General features: G+C 41.5%; 1 protein-coding gene across 1 annotated transcript; it reads right to left on the minus strand.

The window, feature by feature from the left end:
- Positions 1 to 3,852: 3,852 nt before the first annotated feature.
- Positions 3,853 to 7,117, minus strand: LOC141901496 (RNA-binding protein spenito-like). Its single transcript, XM_074788770.1, has one exon. The coding sequence runs from the start codon at positions 7,016 to 7,018 to the stop codon at positions 4,589 to 4,591; it is 2,430 nt and encodes an 809-aa protein (XP_074644871.1). The 5' UTR covers positions 7,019 to 7,117; the 3' UTR covers positions 3,853 to 4,588.
- Positions 7,118 to 17,916: the final 10,799 nt, after the last annotated feature.

A 17,916-nucleotide genomic window follows, 5' to 3' on the forward strand; every position in this document is an offset into this window, starting at 1 on the left:
TTTTTTTCTTTTTAAACACATCCATTTTAAGAGACGCGCAACACACTTTATATGAATCTTACATAGTTCACACTAAACACTAATTTAATGTTCATCGCACAACTTTCCTCGGTCAGCGGCGAACACGACGAAAACGTTCATTTGTATATTCCGCGCTTTTCGATTATTTATTTCCGATAGTCCCGATCGAAAAATGGTAGTAATCGCAATCGGAGGCTATGTATATACGACTACCCCGTTCCTGAACGTGTAAAGTTCCGCTGTGAGAACGCAAACGAAATCCTGGTATCGCAGATGCTGTCTTGACGGTAGTAAGCAGTTCCGCACCACGAGAACGATGTCGTCAATCGACGAAAAACACAAAATCAATAGAGCCGGTTTCGTCACGACGGCGGCGAACACAACGCGACGAACGTTCTTTCAACGCGGCTTAAAAACTCGCGTCAGCGCAATATTTCACCGAGTTCCGCTATCGCCGTTGCGAAAACGCAACTTATAAACCGGTTGATTTAACGTAGCCGAGCCGATTATACAACGACGACGGTAAAGTTTCAGAACGAACAAATGACACCTTCATCCGCATTTCTTTATAAATATGGCGGCACAATATATTAATATATATATATTCACAGAGTAGTTCATAACTTGCCGAGTCCCTCACTTATCACTTATTTATCCGATGAAACAGTTTCTGAACACATTTATATATTCCGATTGTACAGGAAACTTCTTATCAGTTGAAACGATGTCGTCTCGTCATAACATGGCGCCATCTCTCTGCAGGAGGTGAGATCAGCTTCCGGGTTTACATATATATTTACAGATTTACTCAAATACACGTGTACAATATTCATTGATTTACGACGACATCAATTCATGACAATCGAACTTATGATCGATCTCTTAGATTTTTATCAAAATACAAGGGGACTTGGTTAAGTCATCATCAGATTAGTCGTTATACGACTTGTGTCGTTACTCGGTGTTCTCCACAACAGGTTTTAGAGGGGCCGCCACCCCTTTCATTTTAACATCCACCCCTCTGAAAATCAGCCACCCCTTACAAGATATCTGCAGTAAATAAGTGTTAATAAGTGCGTTGAAAAATGTATCAAATTAATGTGAAAAATAGAAGATTACACCAAAATCAAGCTTAAATTTCCTGTATTTCCAGGGGGATCGAAAGCCTTGGTTACTTCAGCAGTGTTTTCAATAAGAGCCAGGTCCCGGGTCCCAGACCCGTCAGTCATTTTTTAAGGACCCACCTGTTTTTTCAAACCAGCTTTCTGAAACCAGCTTTCGGACTGTGACATATCATGGGACCCTCCTGTTTTTCGAAGGGACCTGGCTTGTTAATTTCTTGCTAAAAACACTGTTCAGCAGCCACGATGTCATAATGCAGCCCATTCCAGCATATCGAGAACACCGAGTATAAGCCGTCATTTGGATTATTTCATCCGCATAATGATCGTCTAAGCTCTGATGATTTAAATAAGTTTGATCGTAGGAGAAAGTAGTCGGGACGGTTTTACAAAAAAATCGAAAGTTTAGTTAGACAAAGCAAGATCATCAAAACTTAACTGCTTCATATCGAAAATTCATGTGAAACCGGACCAAGTAAGTTGTGGTCAGTTATTCAAGTATGTCAGGTATCGGACAAAAATGATAATGTTATCGTTATTGTTTGCGTGAAAACTGGCGGAGATCACGTGATGAATTACACCATTCGAATAAAATCAAAATGAAATTAACCAAACTTTACAGGAATCATACGATTTGGTTTTCAAGAACTTGGAACAGCAAAGATCAGAAATTGTCGAATTTACGCTAGTCTAAGGATGGTCGGGGTTAAGAATTAACATGATAATAAATAATACAAAGTCCGGCAAATTTAGGTATGTACTTAAACACATTAGTATACATCATAGATTAATACACTGATCAGCAATACATAGTATCAGTAGTAATCATAGGCGTCGCCAGTGCAAGGCTCTAATTTGGCAGTATCCTGGACCCAGTTCCACAGTTGTGGTTAGAGTTAATTCTGAGTGTTAACTCTTGAGTTTAAGTTCATTTTCAATGAGTTAACTCTAGAGTTAACTCGGAAGGTGCTAGGTGCCAGTGCAAGGCTCTAATTTGGCAGTATCAGGGACCCAGTTCCACAGTTGTGGTTAGAGTTAATTCTGAGTGTTAACTCTTGAGTTAAAGTTCATTTTCAATGAGTTAACTAAAGAGTTAAATCTTAACTCGGAACTGTGGAACTGGACCCTGGTATCCAGAGGGGGCACTAGATTTATTGTTGGGGTACTTAAAATTGAAATTGACATTATATAATGACAAGATACAAGAAATTTCTGATGTTCAATTGAATTCTTTCCAGTGTTTTCATGATTTAAAATTGAAGGCAAACCGTGATACCAAACACTGACACCGATGATAGAGGATCTAGTGTCCCTTGGAGATACTCTCTAGAATTCCGGGCTGCCAACTGCTGAAAAGGGCTATGAGTAATGAATTGAATTTTTTCAGTAACATTTCATCGAAATATAATATGAAAGAAAATTAATCAGTAATCAACAGTAAGACCTACAGTAATATCTATTCATATTTCTAACAAATCAAATCAGTATATCTCGTAAAATAGTAACAAATACTGAAAATCAGGAACAGTTGGCAGCTCTGGGAATTGTATACAAATCACGCCTCCCAAAGGAGTTCGGGGCCTGCGAATAAACCATCTTTTTCTCTTGGTCATCATTTTTTACAATGAATATTCTTGATTCAGTTTCAATTTCAAACATTTGGTTGAGGCTGTCATGACATGAACATGCAAAAAAAATCCAAAACCCCTTCAAAAATTCCTGGCTGATGCCTATGATTATAAAAGGAAAACCTTCAGATTTAACGAGTTGAATTTTCAAAATCAACCAAATACGATCAGTTAATTCAGCGTAAGAAGTGTCTTCAATATTTCTGAAACAGAACCAAACAACATTTAGTTAATAGTAGCAAAACCTGATTACCTTCGTATCTACGTTGTAGTAATTTCAGCACAAATGACAGAAACTGAACTTAAATTATTGCGATTTTGAGAATTTTTTCATAATCTTCATAGTAACTACAGTCAACCACCGATATACCGACCTCCCATTTACCACGATCCTCGCTTACCGCCAGGTTTTCTCAATGTACATCTCAATACAAATACATAGTAAAACACCTCTGATATACCGCCATACTCTCTATACCGCCAAAATTCACTGATGTGGGCGGTATATCGGGGGTTGACTGTAGTAATATCAAGTAACTAAAATAGAAGAGGTAGTAGGGTCTGTAGCAGGGGCAGATTTCCAAAGAGGTTGCCCTTTTCATCGAGACAAAGATGGTTTAAACCTGAAAATCTGGCACGCATCATCTCAGAATTCATATCTTTTAGTGCGTATTTCTTCAAAGATGCCAAGCGTAGGACCCGGGACGTATCTTTGACACGGCTGGCTTAGAAACACTTTTTATTCACTTTCGGACCCGGACCATCCCATTTTCCCTAGATCCGCCTGCGTAGTTGACCGGCGACGAATTAATTCGTGATGCGAGACTAAAAACAACTCACCACATCGACGGCTGGCTCCTATAGTTTGACTATTCCGTTACGAATTCACGAATTCAAGGTGTGCGTGGATGGTGCGTGTCGCCGAGGTGCGTGAGCGCGCGGCGTGGTCGGTATAAATCTCTTAAACTAATCGCGTGAGCCTCGATATCTCATTATTATAATTTAAACGCTACATCGATTACTATATATATATATATATATATATATATATATATATATATATATATTTATTACACGTACGTTAACAACAGTTTCTACATTTCGAATGTCATTCCTATCTACAAACCAATAAAATATATACGTAAAATCAAAAATCGTCTTTCAATGATGCTAAAAATAATTTTCTCTTTTTCGATATCGTTTTTTGTACCCTCAATTATTGAGTTAGACGTCGTTCGCATTTTTTTTGGGATCCGATCGTATATTCGTTTAAACATTTAAATCATGATTTTCGTGCGAGTTATACTTTTCATTCGTCATGGGATACCGGCAATCGCCAGATGGCACCAAAATCACCGGGTCGTTCGTAGTGAAGATCAGTTCATTTTCGAAGTAATTTCAACTTGATTTCTAGGATTCCAAATCCAAAAATTATCAAAGGAGTCATCGGATAGATACACGAGTACCTTTCTCAATCAGTGTACGGTATTGATTTCACCGAAAATTGATATTTATTATTTACTAATTGGAAAAGTTGCCTCAAATTTTTAAGATATGTAGAAGGCAATTGACGTAACCCAGGGCCACTAGGGCCAACTTCGGTTATCTGAGTTAGTCGACTAAAGTCGAACTAAGTGAAACCAAATTTAAGTTAGTCGCAACTATATTCCATAAATATTTCGCAGAGCGCATTCGGTTATTAGTTCCGACCACTAGTCGAGCGGATACGAAAACCGAATTTGGCCTAGGGCAGATTATCGCTGAATCCTCGCTTGCCCCAGTAGCGATGCCGGTACCCCATTATTCCCCGAATAGCATTTACGCGGGGCCTTTCACGACGACGATGACGACGTGGTCGTCCTTAGCCGGCTCCGGGCCCAAATTCGGCGCGCGCTCGTACAGGAACTCGTGCCCGAAATGGCACGGCGGAAACGCGTGCAGCACGCCGACGGCGTCCTTATCCTTCGGCGCGGACGGCGGCAACGTCACGACGCCGGCCGCGTCTTTTTGTTTTAAATACGACACGAGGTTCTTCAACGGTCGCTGCTGAATCGACTCGTCGACCGGCTGCGACGACGTCGGCACCGCCAGCAGTATGCAATGCCCGTGCGGACCGGCGGCGCTGATTCGCTGGCCGACGTCTTCCAGTTTCGGCTGGTCCAAACGCAGACGCTGCGTGATGCGCAAACACGACACCTCGGCCGTGTGGTCCTTCATCAAACTGTCGACAAGTTTCATGTCGCCGCGAACTAAATGCATCCTCGACGGAAAGCCGCTGTTCTTCAACACGAGCACGCCGCTCCAAACCATCGGCAAACACTTCACCAACTCGGAGAATTTCGTCACGTGTTTCAAGACGTCGTCGGGTTTCGGTTTTCGTGACGACGACGACGAATCGGGATGGAGGTTCTCCGACGAGTGGTACGAGCGTCGACGAGGCGAGCCGGCGTCGCGATCGTTATAACCACCGGCGCCGCCGCCGCGTTCGCGCGAATTATTCAACGGGCTGTCGAAACCTCGATTGTCGTCGGGCATCGGCGTTCTCTTTCCCTCGCAGTTCTCGTCCAGTTCGCCGTACTCGGGCGGCGGTCCGCCGCAATCCGTCGGATTGTCCGGGTTGCGATAACGATCGTTCGGATCGCGTCGCCGCGAGCCGCCGTCTTTCGCGTGAACGCCGTCGACGCCACCAGGTGGCGCCGCGTCTCTCGTCGGGTTTTCCAACTTTGCCGTGACGGCCGGGTCGATGAACTCGGGATTCGCGAAGTCGATGCGCAGCCGACGATCGGGTCCGCCGAGCGGGAAACCGCGCATCTCCTGATTAGCGGCCTGCGCCGCGTCGATGCTGTCGTACAACACATACGCGTAATTCTTACCGGCCGTCCACTCGATCTTATTGATCACGCCGAAACGATCGAACTCGCGCTCGAGCGTTTCCAACGTCACCCACGGCCCGAGACTGCCGACCCATAAGCAAGTCGTCGGCGTCACTTTACCGTAGCCGATCTTACACTGGAAACGGCCGATGTGCTGGCCGGACATGTCCGATTTGGCGCGGTACGCCATGTCCAACGTGAGAAACCGTATGAACGCGTACGCGTTACCTTGATTCGGGTTCATCGGCCGTTTGATGTCGACGTCCTCGATGCAGCCGTATCGTTCGAAGATGTTGTACAGCTCCATGTCGTCGGTTTCGATGTCTAGATTGCCGACGAACAACGTCCGCGTCGCCTTGTCGTCCTCTTCGGGCGGGATGTGAATCAAGTGATGCGGGAATTTCGGTTCTTTGCCGCCTCCGCCGCGCGTTTTCTCCTGACCGCCGCCGGTGGTGCCGTTGTTGTCGTGGTGGTGGTCTCGGTACGGCGGGCGATCTTGGTGAAAGTTGCCCCTGATCGGCGGGCGGTCGTCGCCGCGCGGCAGGCGCCCGCGTAGCGAGTTGTTCCGCGGCGGTGGCGGCGGCGAGATACTGCGCGTCGAGTACGCGTCCAAGTGGTCGCGATACTCGGGCGTTAAACTTCGACGCACGCCTCCGCGCACGTTCCCGCGCGAAGGCGGTATCATGCGCTCGGTCCGATATCGGGAACCGGGCCCGGCGCCCGATCCGCGCGGGTACACCGGCTCCACGCGTACGTCGCAGTCGAACAACAGAAACTTCGGTTTATCGTGCAGCGCGGCTTGCGCGTCGTCCGGAAACCGGAAATTAATATACGCCAAGCGTTGATGGCCCATGTGCACGATTTTGATGTTGAATTCGCCGTAGCGTTTGAATATCGGGATCAACGCGTCCTTGACCTCCACGTCCGACGGATCGGGGTCGATTTTACTGACGCAAAGCGATCGAAACTCGTTCATGTCACGATCGAGCGGTATGGAATCGGGCGACACGGATCTCGGCCGCGCTGGTCCTCGGTGATAATCGCGGTCCATCCTCGGCGGCAGGGGCGGGTAATCGGGCGGCGTCCGATCGACCATTCCGCGCGAGCCGTAATAAGGATCGACTTCGCGGCTGCGTCTTTTACCCGACGCGCGTTCGATGTCGTAATCGTAATCCGATCTGCCGCGGGGGTGAGGGGGTGGAGGCGAGGGCGATAGATCTCGTTTCATACGGGGCGGCAGCGGCCGCGATTCGCGTATCTCTCCCCGAGGATCGCCGTCCGGACTGACGCGTTCTCTCATCAGATTATCCCGACTAGAGTAACCTCTAGATCGTTTACTACGCGGAGAATGGTCTAAGTCTTGTTGGCGTTTCATTTTCGTTTGCTGAACGACGGGAAAACCATGAATTTGGGCCGGAATTTGTGGTAAAATATGCAGACTTTGGCAAATTTAACACTCGGCGGCCATCTTTGATAGTAAACATGTATTAATACGCTGAGTGATGCGGTCAGGGTGTTGGTCGTGATGCGGCGTCCAATTCAATTTAATAATATTCATTATTTTCGCTAATTTTATTCCATTTTTTACCAGCGACCCATAACCATCATTATTTGATTATTCAATCTATTATTTATCTCGCAACGCCATTGTTTTGAAGTTCAAGTTAACAAAAACTGTAATTCAACGAACAATTTATCAAAATTTTGGCTTTTCACTTTTACTAGTTTGGACATAAGTTTTTGAAAATCGTTTTGCGGAATCAACGGTTCATACGTCTATTTTCCTGAACATTTGTTTTTTTAATTAACATTTTCGGGGTAGATGCGAATACGACTTGGACCGCGCGTCTACAGTCAAGTGTGGAGACTACAAAATGGAGGCAATTTCGATAGCATTTCGATAAGCACATTTTTCGATCTGATGGCGTAAAAGGTACAAGTTAATTTCTACTTTCTAACAATATTCAATTTGGAGACGTGCCGTGTGTTTCTTTGATTCTGGCACCATTGCTTTCACTGCAGGTCTATGAAAAAACTATTAGGCCTATTGCGAGCAACAACAGATGAGGAGAGAATCCCATTAATAAAAAGTCCGAAAATGAAACTTCGAGATAGTAGTTTATTCAACGTTTCGACTATATCCTAATAGTCATCTTCATCCTAATAGTCATCTTCAGGAATAATGAGATACTACACTTACTAATGAGATTCTACTAATGGTTTTTCACCCCATAATAAACTTATATCAAAATTCCTCTGTAAACTGGTTAAACTCAACACTTGATTTCCCCTTTGATTATTTGTTATTTGTTCTCTCATCAATTTCGTCTCTGACTTAACTTGTATTCACCTTTGTTTTAATTTAAGTGCCCCCTAGTTTGTCTTTCTTTTTACTACTGACTTTAAGTTTCATTTATATTTATACTCACTATTGTTGTTTATAATCACCCCTTAGTTTGCTTCCCTTTAATCTATTTTAGCGTGTAACTGTTTCTACGTTAATTTTCCTTTAGTTTGTATCATCTCTGATTACTTGAATTAGTCTCTTTGTCCCTGGATTGTATATATATCTCATAATTTCTGTAGTATCTCATTATTCCTGAAGATGACTATTAGGATATAGTTGAAACGTTGAATAAACTACTATCTCGAAGTTTCATTTTCGGACTTTTTATTATCATTGTGGGATTCTCTCCTCATCGCGTCAACACGGATATTGTGTTTTACCTATCGTGAGCAACAACAGTTTTTAATGATTTTTTTAAAACGAAGTGGCTACTCGTACGGACCCGTACGAATAATTCCGGTAGGCTATTCGTACGCACCCGTCGGATAACTCTGGAATTATGTGTACGGGAAGGGATAGGGTTAGGGTAAGGTGAGGCTATATGTAGTTAAAACATTCGACCGACTCAGCGAGCTCGGTGGTCTAGTGGTATGATGCTGCGCTAGTAATTTACTGGCCCGGGTTCGAGTCTCGCTCTATCCACAATTTTTCTCTAATTCTATTCTACACACTTTCCTTGAATTTTCCAAGTCGTGCACTCCCTGTACGCATGCGCGGCGTTAATCGCCCAATCAGCGACAGTTATTAGCGTACAGATCCTAGTCCCGTACGAATAGCCTCCAGAGTAATCCGTACGGGTCCGTACGAGTAGCCACAGCGTTTTTAAAAATGTTTAATGTTGGGGGGGTCGGTATGCAGCAGGTGGGTATTAGGCTGGCTAGGGCTTTTAGCACAGGTCCAACATCGGGAAGGTCCGAAAATTGTTGTTGGACCAATGGCAATATGTCCAATAATAATGAAAAACATGGAACTTTTGAAAATTCTTAGAATGTCTAATCTCACATACAATTTAACAAGTAAATTGGAAGAAATGGTCCAAAAACTGCCGAATCTGTTTTTAGAATAGGTGGTACAAATGCCCATGACCATTTAGCTAAATCCAATCCTTATTAACATAAACACCATAGGCCTATAGAAACTGCAGTTGGAGTGACTTTTTACCCAAGACATTGAGCAAGAAATTATCGTTGTAGCATAGGCCTACTCATGAAATATAGGCCTACTCAACAGTTGAAAATTAATCAAATGTATGGTAGGCCTAAAGCCTAGTTGCAATTCTTTATACAAAATGGGAGCCTTATAAAATATTTTGCATAACCCCCCTGAAGCTAATATACGAACATCTATAGGCCTATATGCATTAACAATATAGGCCTAACCTATTTGAGAAATGAGAGGCTAAAACACAATTTTTTCCTTGAATAAACTCCTACATCGTTACAAATAAACTTCAAAGAAAGCGTCAGACCCTTCAAATTCTTTCTGCAGGTTGTAGATCGAATTTCGAATTTTTTTTGTGTTTTCTCAGATAAAAGTTTTCTAATAGTCGAATGTATGTGGATGTTTGAAAAAAAGTGAAGCATCAATGGTTATTATCATAGAAAACTCTCAAGTGAGCGGTGTTGAAAAAGGTTTTTACAGCGTTCATATCTCTGCTAGTTCAATTTGCGGACAGGTTTTAAATCGTAATAAATCGGGATATTTTCTCCATCTGAATGCAGCAGTATTGAATACCCGGTAGGCCTAATTGTTTATGGTAAATTTCTTCTCTTAATTAGTCTTCATGTTCTGTGGGCCTCTCATAATTTTGTTTAGGACCCAGTACCACAATTTTGAGTTAAGCATTACCAACTTTGTTGATCACACAACAATGCGCATGCTCATGAACAACGATCAACAAAACTAAAAAGTGCCTATTAAAATATGAAAGGATGTTTCAAAACGAATTGTATCGGAATGTGATGCACGGCAATTTAGATTGAAAGAAGATTCCATTATTTTAAATTGCGAACATTCGATCTGTGTAATTTTCAAATTTGAAGAAAATACTTTTTATATTGACATTTTGCATTTGAAAATTAAGACATTTTCCCATTCAGAATGCGAGTTCAACCGTCAAGTCCTGACTATGCCCGAATTCACAAAATTTTCAGCGCGCTTTAAGTTGGCTTTACGATGGCCTGGCGACCGTTTGAAAGCGGTTTTAGAATATTTCGAATGTGCTCATTTTAACGATATCAAATAGGCCTATGTTACCCTTTAAGAATATTTTATCGTTGACATTTTTTGTCTGAAAATAGCATGTTCAGGGGCTGTAAGTCGATGGGCAATTAGAAATGAACTCAAAGTCAGCAGATTTCGTTTATCATATATATATGAATGAAAACTTCAGAACATCTATCTCCAAAAATAAAAAGGTTTTACGCTGGTGACCGTTTTTAAGTCATGTTTTTCTAAAAAGAACAATCACTCCATTTTGAAAAAAACGGATCACTGTTGCTACGCTACAAGGTCCGCAACAATCGAATACAAATCAATGGCAGTGCGTGCAGCGGCCAGATATTGCACTATTATGACCGAAATAGTTGGTAATGATTTGACTAGAGTGAACTCTGGATTTTAATTCGGAGCTATAACTCACAACTGTGGAACTGGGTCCCAAAGATCACTAATGGGACCATTCATTTATTACGTATACGCACGTTTTAATGTCTGAATGCATACAAGTCTGTACCGGGGAGGTGGGGGGTCAAATTATATGTTGTATGTACACTGATATGTCATCTGTACGAGTAATCTGTAAGCTGAAAATACTAAAAATTAACAAGTTAATTTCAAAGGAAACAATAAACATATTTTCCCACGTACATACGCAGGAGGGGAAGGGGGTGGCTCTGAAGTTATGCTTGTATACAGGGGGAGGCGGGGTTACAAATTGGAATTTTATGCGTACATAATAAATGAATGGTCCCAATAGCCGCGATCACATGGTTGCCAAATTTGGCCCGGCCACAACTGTTCACACGGTTGCCAAATCTCAAATTTAGCCGGAACCAGATATGTCGGACCAGGCCCGAGCCAAATTTTTAGTAACGAGTGAGTGGTTTGTGTACGTGAGTTGCATTCTCAAATAAGGCGCTGGCCAAATTTGGTAAGGGCCTGATCCGTGCCAATTTGGGCGGGCCAAATCCTCCCCATGTGATCATGGCTTTGGCTGATAGGATAAAGCCTTTAAGAGTCAAAACATGAAATTTAGTAGCCATGGCCTGAGAGACCAGTCAGTTACAATGGTGCTCTAAATGGTGCACTAAGCCTGTCAGACATAAGCCGCGATCACATGGAGACGATTTGGCCTGGGCCAAATTGGCACTGATCGGGCCTGAGTCAAATTTGACCTGTGCCTGATTAGAGAGCGCGTTCACACGTAAACCACTCACTCGATACTAAACAATGCTCAAACAAAGCGAAGTGGATCATTTCCGGTACCAGTTGCAATTCAATCGCAATCATTTGTCTAGTGCTAAAATTTGTCTCCCTGGTCCAACGTCTTTGGTCATGCCAAATTTGGCCCATTTGGCTGCAGATGCCAAATGGGCCGGAGCCAAAAATGCTCGTGTGATCGCGGTTACAGTGCACATCCTCTTAAAAATAATTATTAGTATAGTATAGTATTTATTTTCCACTTGGTTGTTACATTATTGATATTGCATAATATAAAGTGAAAAAATGTAACAAGTAAATGTGGGCTACACGGAGAGATCACAAGGATCTATCGGAGCCGCGCCACCCAAAAAAAATAAAATTATTGAAATTTATCGAGTAACATAAGAGTCGGGAAATATATGTTCGAATACAAAATAAATGCCGAAATTCGCAATTGTAATTCTTATTTTTCAAATGCCAATATTGATAACATATTGCACATCGACTCGAACAGAACCCCTTAAATAACGCGTGGAAGTTATCAATAATTTCGAAGCGTACATGTAAACATTGTTGTAATGGTTCGGTTTTTACGGCGTCAAAAAAAAATAATCCTTGAACTGTCAAGTCGTCGGAAAATGAGTAATGTATTAATCTTATCGCGGCGGTGTTGTTCGCGTCGAACTTGGATTTCGAGAATCCGGCGAGTGTTAAGATCTCTCAGGTGGAATTCTGCGTGTGTGTGTGTGTGTGTGTTTGAAGACATAGTTGGATGATTGGTCATCTCTCCTCGGCAGCAACAGCAGAAGCAGTTACATTCCCGCATCCTGTTTGCGATGATGAAAATACTTCATCATCATCGTCATTATCATCATCATCCGCTCTCTAAACACGAGATGCTCTTCGGATTGGAGGAGTCTGTATCTCCGACATAAAAATGTTCTATTCGTTTCGACGCGTTGTTTGTAGATAAGATTGTAAAATAGCTGAGCAGAGAGATCGATTTGGGCGTCTTCTGACTGGAGATATTCTTAACCGCGTTCACGCTGCATTTTGAAAATGTTCTGAATTTAGTCCAGGGCCGGATCTAAGGTCTGATTCAGGGAGGGGTGCACCCCTGAAATAGCGTGCATACAATTAAATCATCGGAAATATGAACTCATTTTTGGAAATAGAAGACTAGCCCCATGACATTTGTGGGGGAGGGGGGTACGCATCCACTCAAACAATTAATTATCAAAAAGTTACGGAAATTTATCTTGTCATGAAATATGTTTAATTACATAACCAAATAAATGCTAAAATTCACAATTGTCTTTTTTATTTTTCGCACCCTCTCCTTGGATCTCACCATGTAGTTCGTTCCATTATAAGAAAAATTCTTCAAATTCTTTAAATTGGCCCGTGTAATTTTAGAATGGACCAACTTAAATAGACTAACGAAAAAGTCGGACGCAATAGTTTTAGAATGGACCATTTCTCTGTGTATGAATGGAAACTGCTTGATAAGTCGAGATGGTACATACAATTTCATGATTAATAAACTAGAAAATCCGACAATAAGCCCGAAAAAAATGACGAAATGATCGGGGATTTCTACTTAAACTTCGCTTTAATTGCCTGTCAGTCATAATGTTGCGTCTTACTAGACGACAGCGACAGCAGATATTGAAAAAGGGTGTGAATGCATGACGTTGATTTGGACCATTCTAAAGCCGAACTCAGATTGGTTGCAATCAGATCCGATCATCTCCGATTCGGTCTTTTTACTGTTGCTAACCGCCGTTTTGTTTAGCAACTTTTGTCCTGCATTTTTGAATCATATTATTCTCTTTTTAAAAACTATTCGTGATGCGTGTTTGATCGTGTTTGATCATGTTTCATCGGACAAAAGATAGATTTCGACGATTTTGGCAACGTTCAAACCGTGTGAATCTAGTTTTCGGTTTGTCAAATTCGTTTCTCAAATTCGCGACAACGCGACATGAGAGCGATAAAAAAACCTCTGGCAAGTTTTTGCCGCTAGCGTAAAAATTCGGAGCGCTCAACTTTGAAGTTCGTTATTTTTAGAAACAAATTTCGAAATAATTCAAATATTTCAGGAAATGTGCGCATCAGGTGTGCATAAACGTCCCCTTTCAAGTAAAATTCAAAATTTGAAGATATCTTGCCAAGTTTTCATTCTACTTTACAGCAGCACGTCTATTGCCATTCTGGGTTTTGGTGCTGTTTTTATGCGTGTATTTCAGTATACGGGTGTTACTTTCTATTTTCACCGCTAAGTTTCAGCACGGGCTTAAAATGCTCATGCGATTGAAATGAAATAAAATTTGTGAAATATATTCGATTAAAAAATAAATGCCAAAATTCGCAATTGTCATTTTTATTTTTGAAACCCTGATATTGATGACATAACTCAAACAATTAATGATCGAAAAGTCAAGGAAATTTATCTAGCCATGAAATATGTTTAATTACATAACCAAATAAATGCTAAAATTCACAATTGTCATTTGTGTTATTTTTGAAACACTGATATTGATGACATAGTGCGCATCCACCTTAAACAATTAATTATCGAAAAGTCACGGAAATTTATCTAGCCATGAAATATGTTTAATTACGTAACCAAATAAATGCTAAAATTCACAATTGTCTTTTTTATTTTTGAAACGCTAATATTGATGATGTAGTGCACATCGACTCACACAGAACCCCTCGTATAACGCATAGTAGTTATCAATGTATATAAACATTATTGTAACGGTTTTTACCGCGTCAAAAAACCATTGGAAATATATTCAACCGAAGAAGTATTTAACTGGACCAACATGAGGATGTTCATCTTTTAAAGCCGGCTAATTTCTAATCTATTTACAGATGTCGATAATACGCATGTCTGCGTATGGGCCTACGATCATCAGCGTGCGATTAACGCAGTCCGTCTCATCGTGATTATTGTTGACTAATAAAAGCGGACTAGACGACGACGAGTCAGACAGACGGACCGACGCATTGATCCGTTATCGTGAGATGGTCCCCGTTGAGTTTATCAGCGAGATATGTGTGGTGCGTCTGGTGGGTTACTGTTCAGCACTCAGTAATACACTCTCTGAACGAGCGGATCATTACATACAACGCGACTCCTCACCCAGTCTGGCTGATTTTATATATATATATATATATATATACATATATATGTGTGTGAGATTTATCGCTGCTTATCCCGATTGAATTGAGGTAAGTTTTTCTTTTCGTCGAAAAAAAAGTCTACACGTAGCATGTATTGTTTTACGAGAGCATTTTCTAGTAAATGGGTACGATAGTAGTTTTAATGTTGTTCGAGAAATGTTGAATGAACGGTAAGCAGTTCATGTATTACGCGGGTGCTTCTGGTGAATGTAAACATTCTTCTGCTCCTCCTCGCCGCTGATGTCGGCAGAAATTCTCGGAATGAATGAAGCCGCTTTTCGTCGAGCGGCTCGATATAGTTACGCTGGCTATATAACGCTTTTTTCGAGTTGAACATGGTCCCTGCCTGTTGAAAGAGGCCGACAGGGCAAAGTCCTTCAACCCATAAGAGATAAGAGCTTTCGGTTTTATTGGTATCCGATTCTTGAGTTATGTCTGTATACTTGTTATAGGCATTGTCAGCCGGCATAGGTATATCTATAAGGTTTCAAAGTAAAGATAAGGCCATATTGTTGATCAGCTGGATAGGATTATTTAGTGGGTGTAGGTCAAGGGTTTGTTGGCTACCTACCTTCTTAATACAAAGGCTTGAAATATGTTGTATATATTCAAAGATGATAAATTCGATTTGACGTTTTGAGCTATTTTTCTGTAAGATTTCTTCCAAAAACGGAAGATTTCTTCCAAAAACGGAAGATGGTAACCGGCCTAAAACGTCCGAAACCAAAACAGAAATTGAATCCGCTCCAGTGGTGTACTGAATAATAACCTACTTTTAGGCTTAACAAAAATGATACCTTGTTTCTACACAGCGGCCGGGTCATTTTTATAAAATATGATAGAATTTGTAATTAATTCATTTCTATAGGCCTAGCTGCCATGTCAGTTATGGTAAAATTGATCACGATTTAAAAAAAGTAATGACTTTATGTACAGGGTAGACTTTTAAGCTCAACAGAGCGCAGAAACAAGGTATCAATTTTTTCTAGCCTTAGATGGGCTGAAAGTATCTTTTAGTGAATAGTCGGGTGGAAAAAGCAAGTCATAAGTTACGTCATTCGAAGTTATTCTCGATAGTTATTAGATTGAGTTGTAATGTGTGCAGCCTATGTAATGAATCTCTAGTGGCTTTAATTGAGTAAGGTATAAAGTTGAAGTCTATATAGAGAATGTATTGATTCGTACTCGATGTTGATCACACACTCACACCACACACCGCACTCACTCCAGTTACTGATAAAACCTGCGTTGCGTGGTTCTCTCTCGCCCTCTCTCCTCGCCCTTGCCAGTAATATCAAACTTAATTTATTGCCATTTCTAGATTATCTTGTAAAGTGTATTGACTTGTGTTATAAAGCAGGTACGAGATAGGCCTTAATTTCTTCGCGGGTCTCCATCTTGTAAGAGTTCTCTATCTCGAGGTTGGTTCGACGAAGTAGGCTGCAGTATCTGGTGGTATAATGGGGGCTATTTTCTACCTTCTATGATACTGAACTAGTTTTAAATTGGTTTGAAAAAATGGGCTTTTCTCAGGGTGCTATTGAAAAATGTAGCTGTGTGGGATTCAACATTCCGATTCCAGCGTTAAAATCCCGAGTTTCAGTAATAGAATGAAAAATGAACAAAATTTGACTTTGGGCTGACAGCGAATTCATATCAAAATAAGAAACTGGGGGCTTATCAGCACCATTTCTGGGAATTACTGATCATAAGGCTTATAGCCGCGATCACACGATCCTGGACTAAATTTCGCCCAGAGCACCTGTTCACACGGGTGCCAAAGTGGCCCGTACTGATTTGGTCAGTGCCTATTCGACCAGACCAATAACGTTTCAACATACCGCGTCAAATTTTGAAACGGGACAAATTATTGCGTATGAATCGCTACAGTTTCGGGAAATAACTCACTTAAATTTGTTTAAGCATTGTTTAGTATCGAGTGAGTGGTTTGTGTGTGAACGCGCTCTCTAATCAGGCACAGGCCAAATTTGACTCAGGCCTGATCTGTATCGATTTGCCCCCCCCCCCCCCCCCCCCGGGCAAGATCGCTGTTAGTATGATCATGGCCATAACCATAACCTAAGAGTAGACTCATAATTATAGTTGCATAACACTTGTTGTTTAAGTGGGGTCATATTTCCTGGTTGCAAGTTCAACAGTTTAAGAAAGTCGAACATTGTTTATATTTCAACTTCCTCAATGAAAACCGAAAACTAGGTAAGTTGGCATTTGGATGAGTTCTGTAGTGTATTGTCATACACAATTTATGAATAAATGAATTCTTAAGATTCTGAAGATGGGGGTTATAGAACTTAGGGTAGTAGCCAGCACTATTCTAATAGTGGTGCCACTTCCATGAAAGCGGAACTTCTATGAAACTTATATCGCGAGTGCTGACGGCCGAAAATTCTATGAGGTTGGGACCTACCCAAGAAAACATCGAAAAAATAGTCCCTCGATGATGCATTCCGAGGGGTTATTACGTCACCGCCTTATTTTTCAAATCATTTTCATCACTCGGGAGAAAGGTGTACAGGTATATATTTTGAGCGTATAAACTAACGTACGTGCGAATTTATATTCGTAACTTCTACGTACGCACACAACACGTATGTAGACCATACAGATTGACTGGTTGTTTGTATTAAAAGGAGTGTTTCTGATGAAGGTAATCACCGGGTGCTATACTCCCCGACTCAGGTGTTTTTTCTTACCTCTAAGTAATTCATGCTTAGCGCGGCGTAGTTTTCAACTGATTTCATGTCATTATCGGTAATCATTATTACGTATCGGAATTACCGGAGAGACGTTGTTTTGGCAATCCTTGACTAGTTTGCATGTTATTAAATATTGTTACGAGAAGTTGCGTCACACGCGCGATCTCTGTTTCTGGTTTAATAGTTTCAGTTTATTAGTTCCAGTTTATATAATCCATTTTGCGTCAGTGAGGTGTTTATCGAAAAATGTTTTAGTAAAACGATTTCACGGAAGTTGATATCATGAGGAGACGTCGATCTAATCGGGGGGGGGATGGGGTGATGAAGGAGTGGAGGCCTGTGCAGTGAATCGGGGAGGGAATAGAGGACGGAGAAATGAATGGTGGTGTCACTAGGGGGTTGGGGGATCCTGTTGTCTAATATACAGTTCTGACCCCTTTTAACTGTTCTATTATTGTGGTCAAAGTGGCTCCCGCATCAGTCAATCAATTTGTGGAAGTTGTACTTTCTTTGATATGTTTTATGAACGATTATGTGCTTGAATTCGTGTTATGTTCATAGAAAATACACTTTTAATATTGTACAATTTAGGGG

Source organism: Tubulanus polymorphus, chromosome 3 (assembly GCF_964204645.1).
Source record: "Tubulanus polymorphus chromosome 3, tnTubPoly1.2, whole genome shotgun sequence".
Classification (NCBI taxonomy): domain Eukaryota; kingdom Metazoa; phylum Nemertea; class Palaeonemertea; order Tubulaniformes; family Tubulanidae; genus Tubulanus; species Tubulanus polymorphus.

Excerpts from the sequence above, each read along its gene's own strand:
- LOC141901496 (XM_074788770.1), bottom strand. The coding sequence starts at position 7,018 with ATGAAACGCCAACAAGACTTAGACCATTCTCCGCGTAGTAAACGATCT.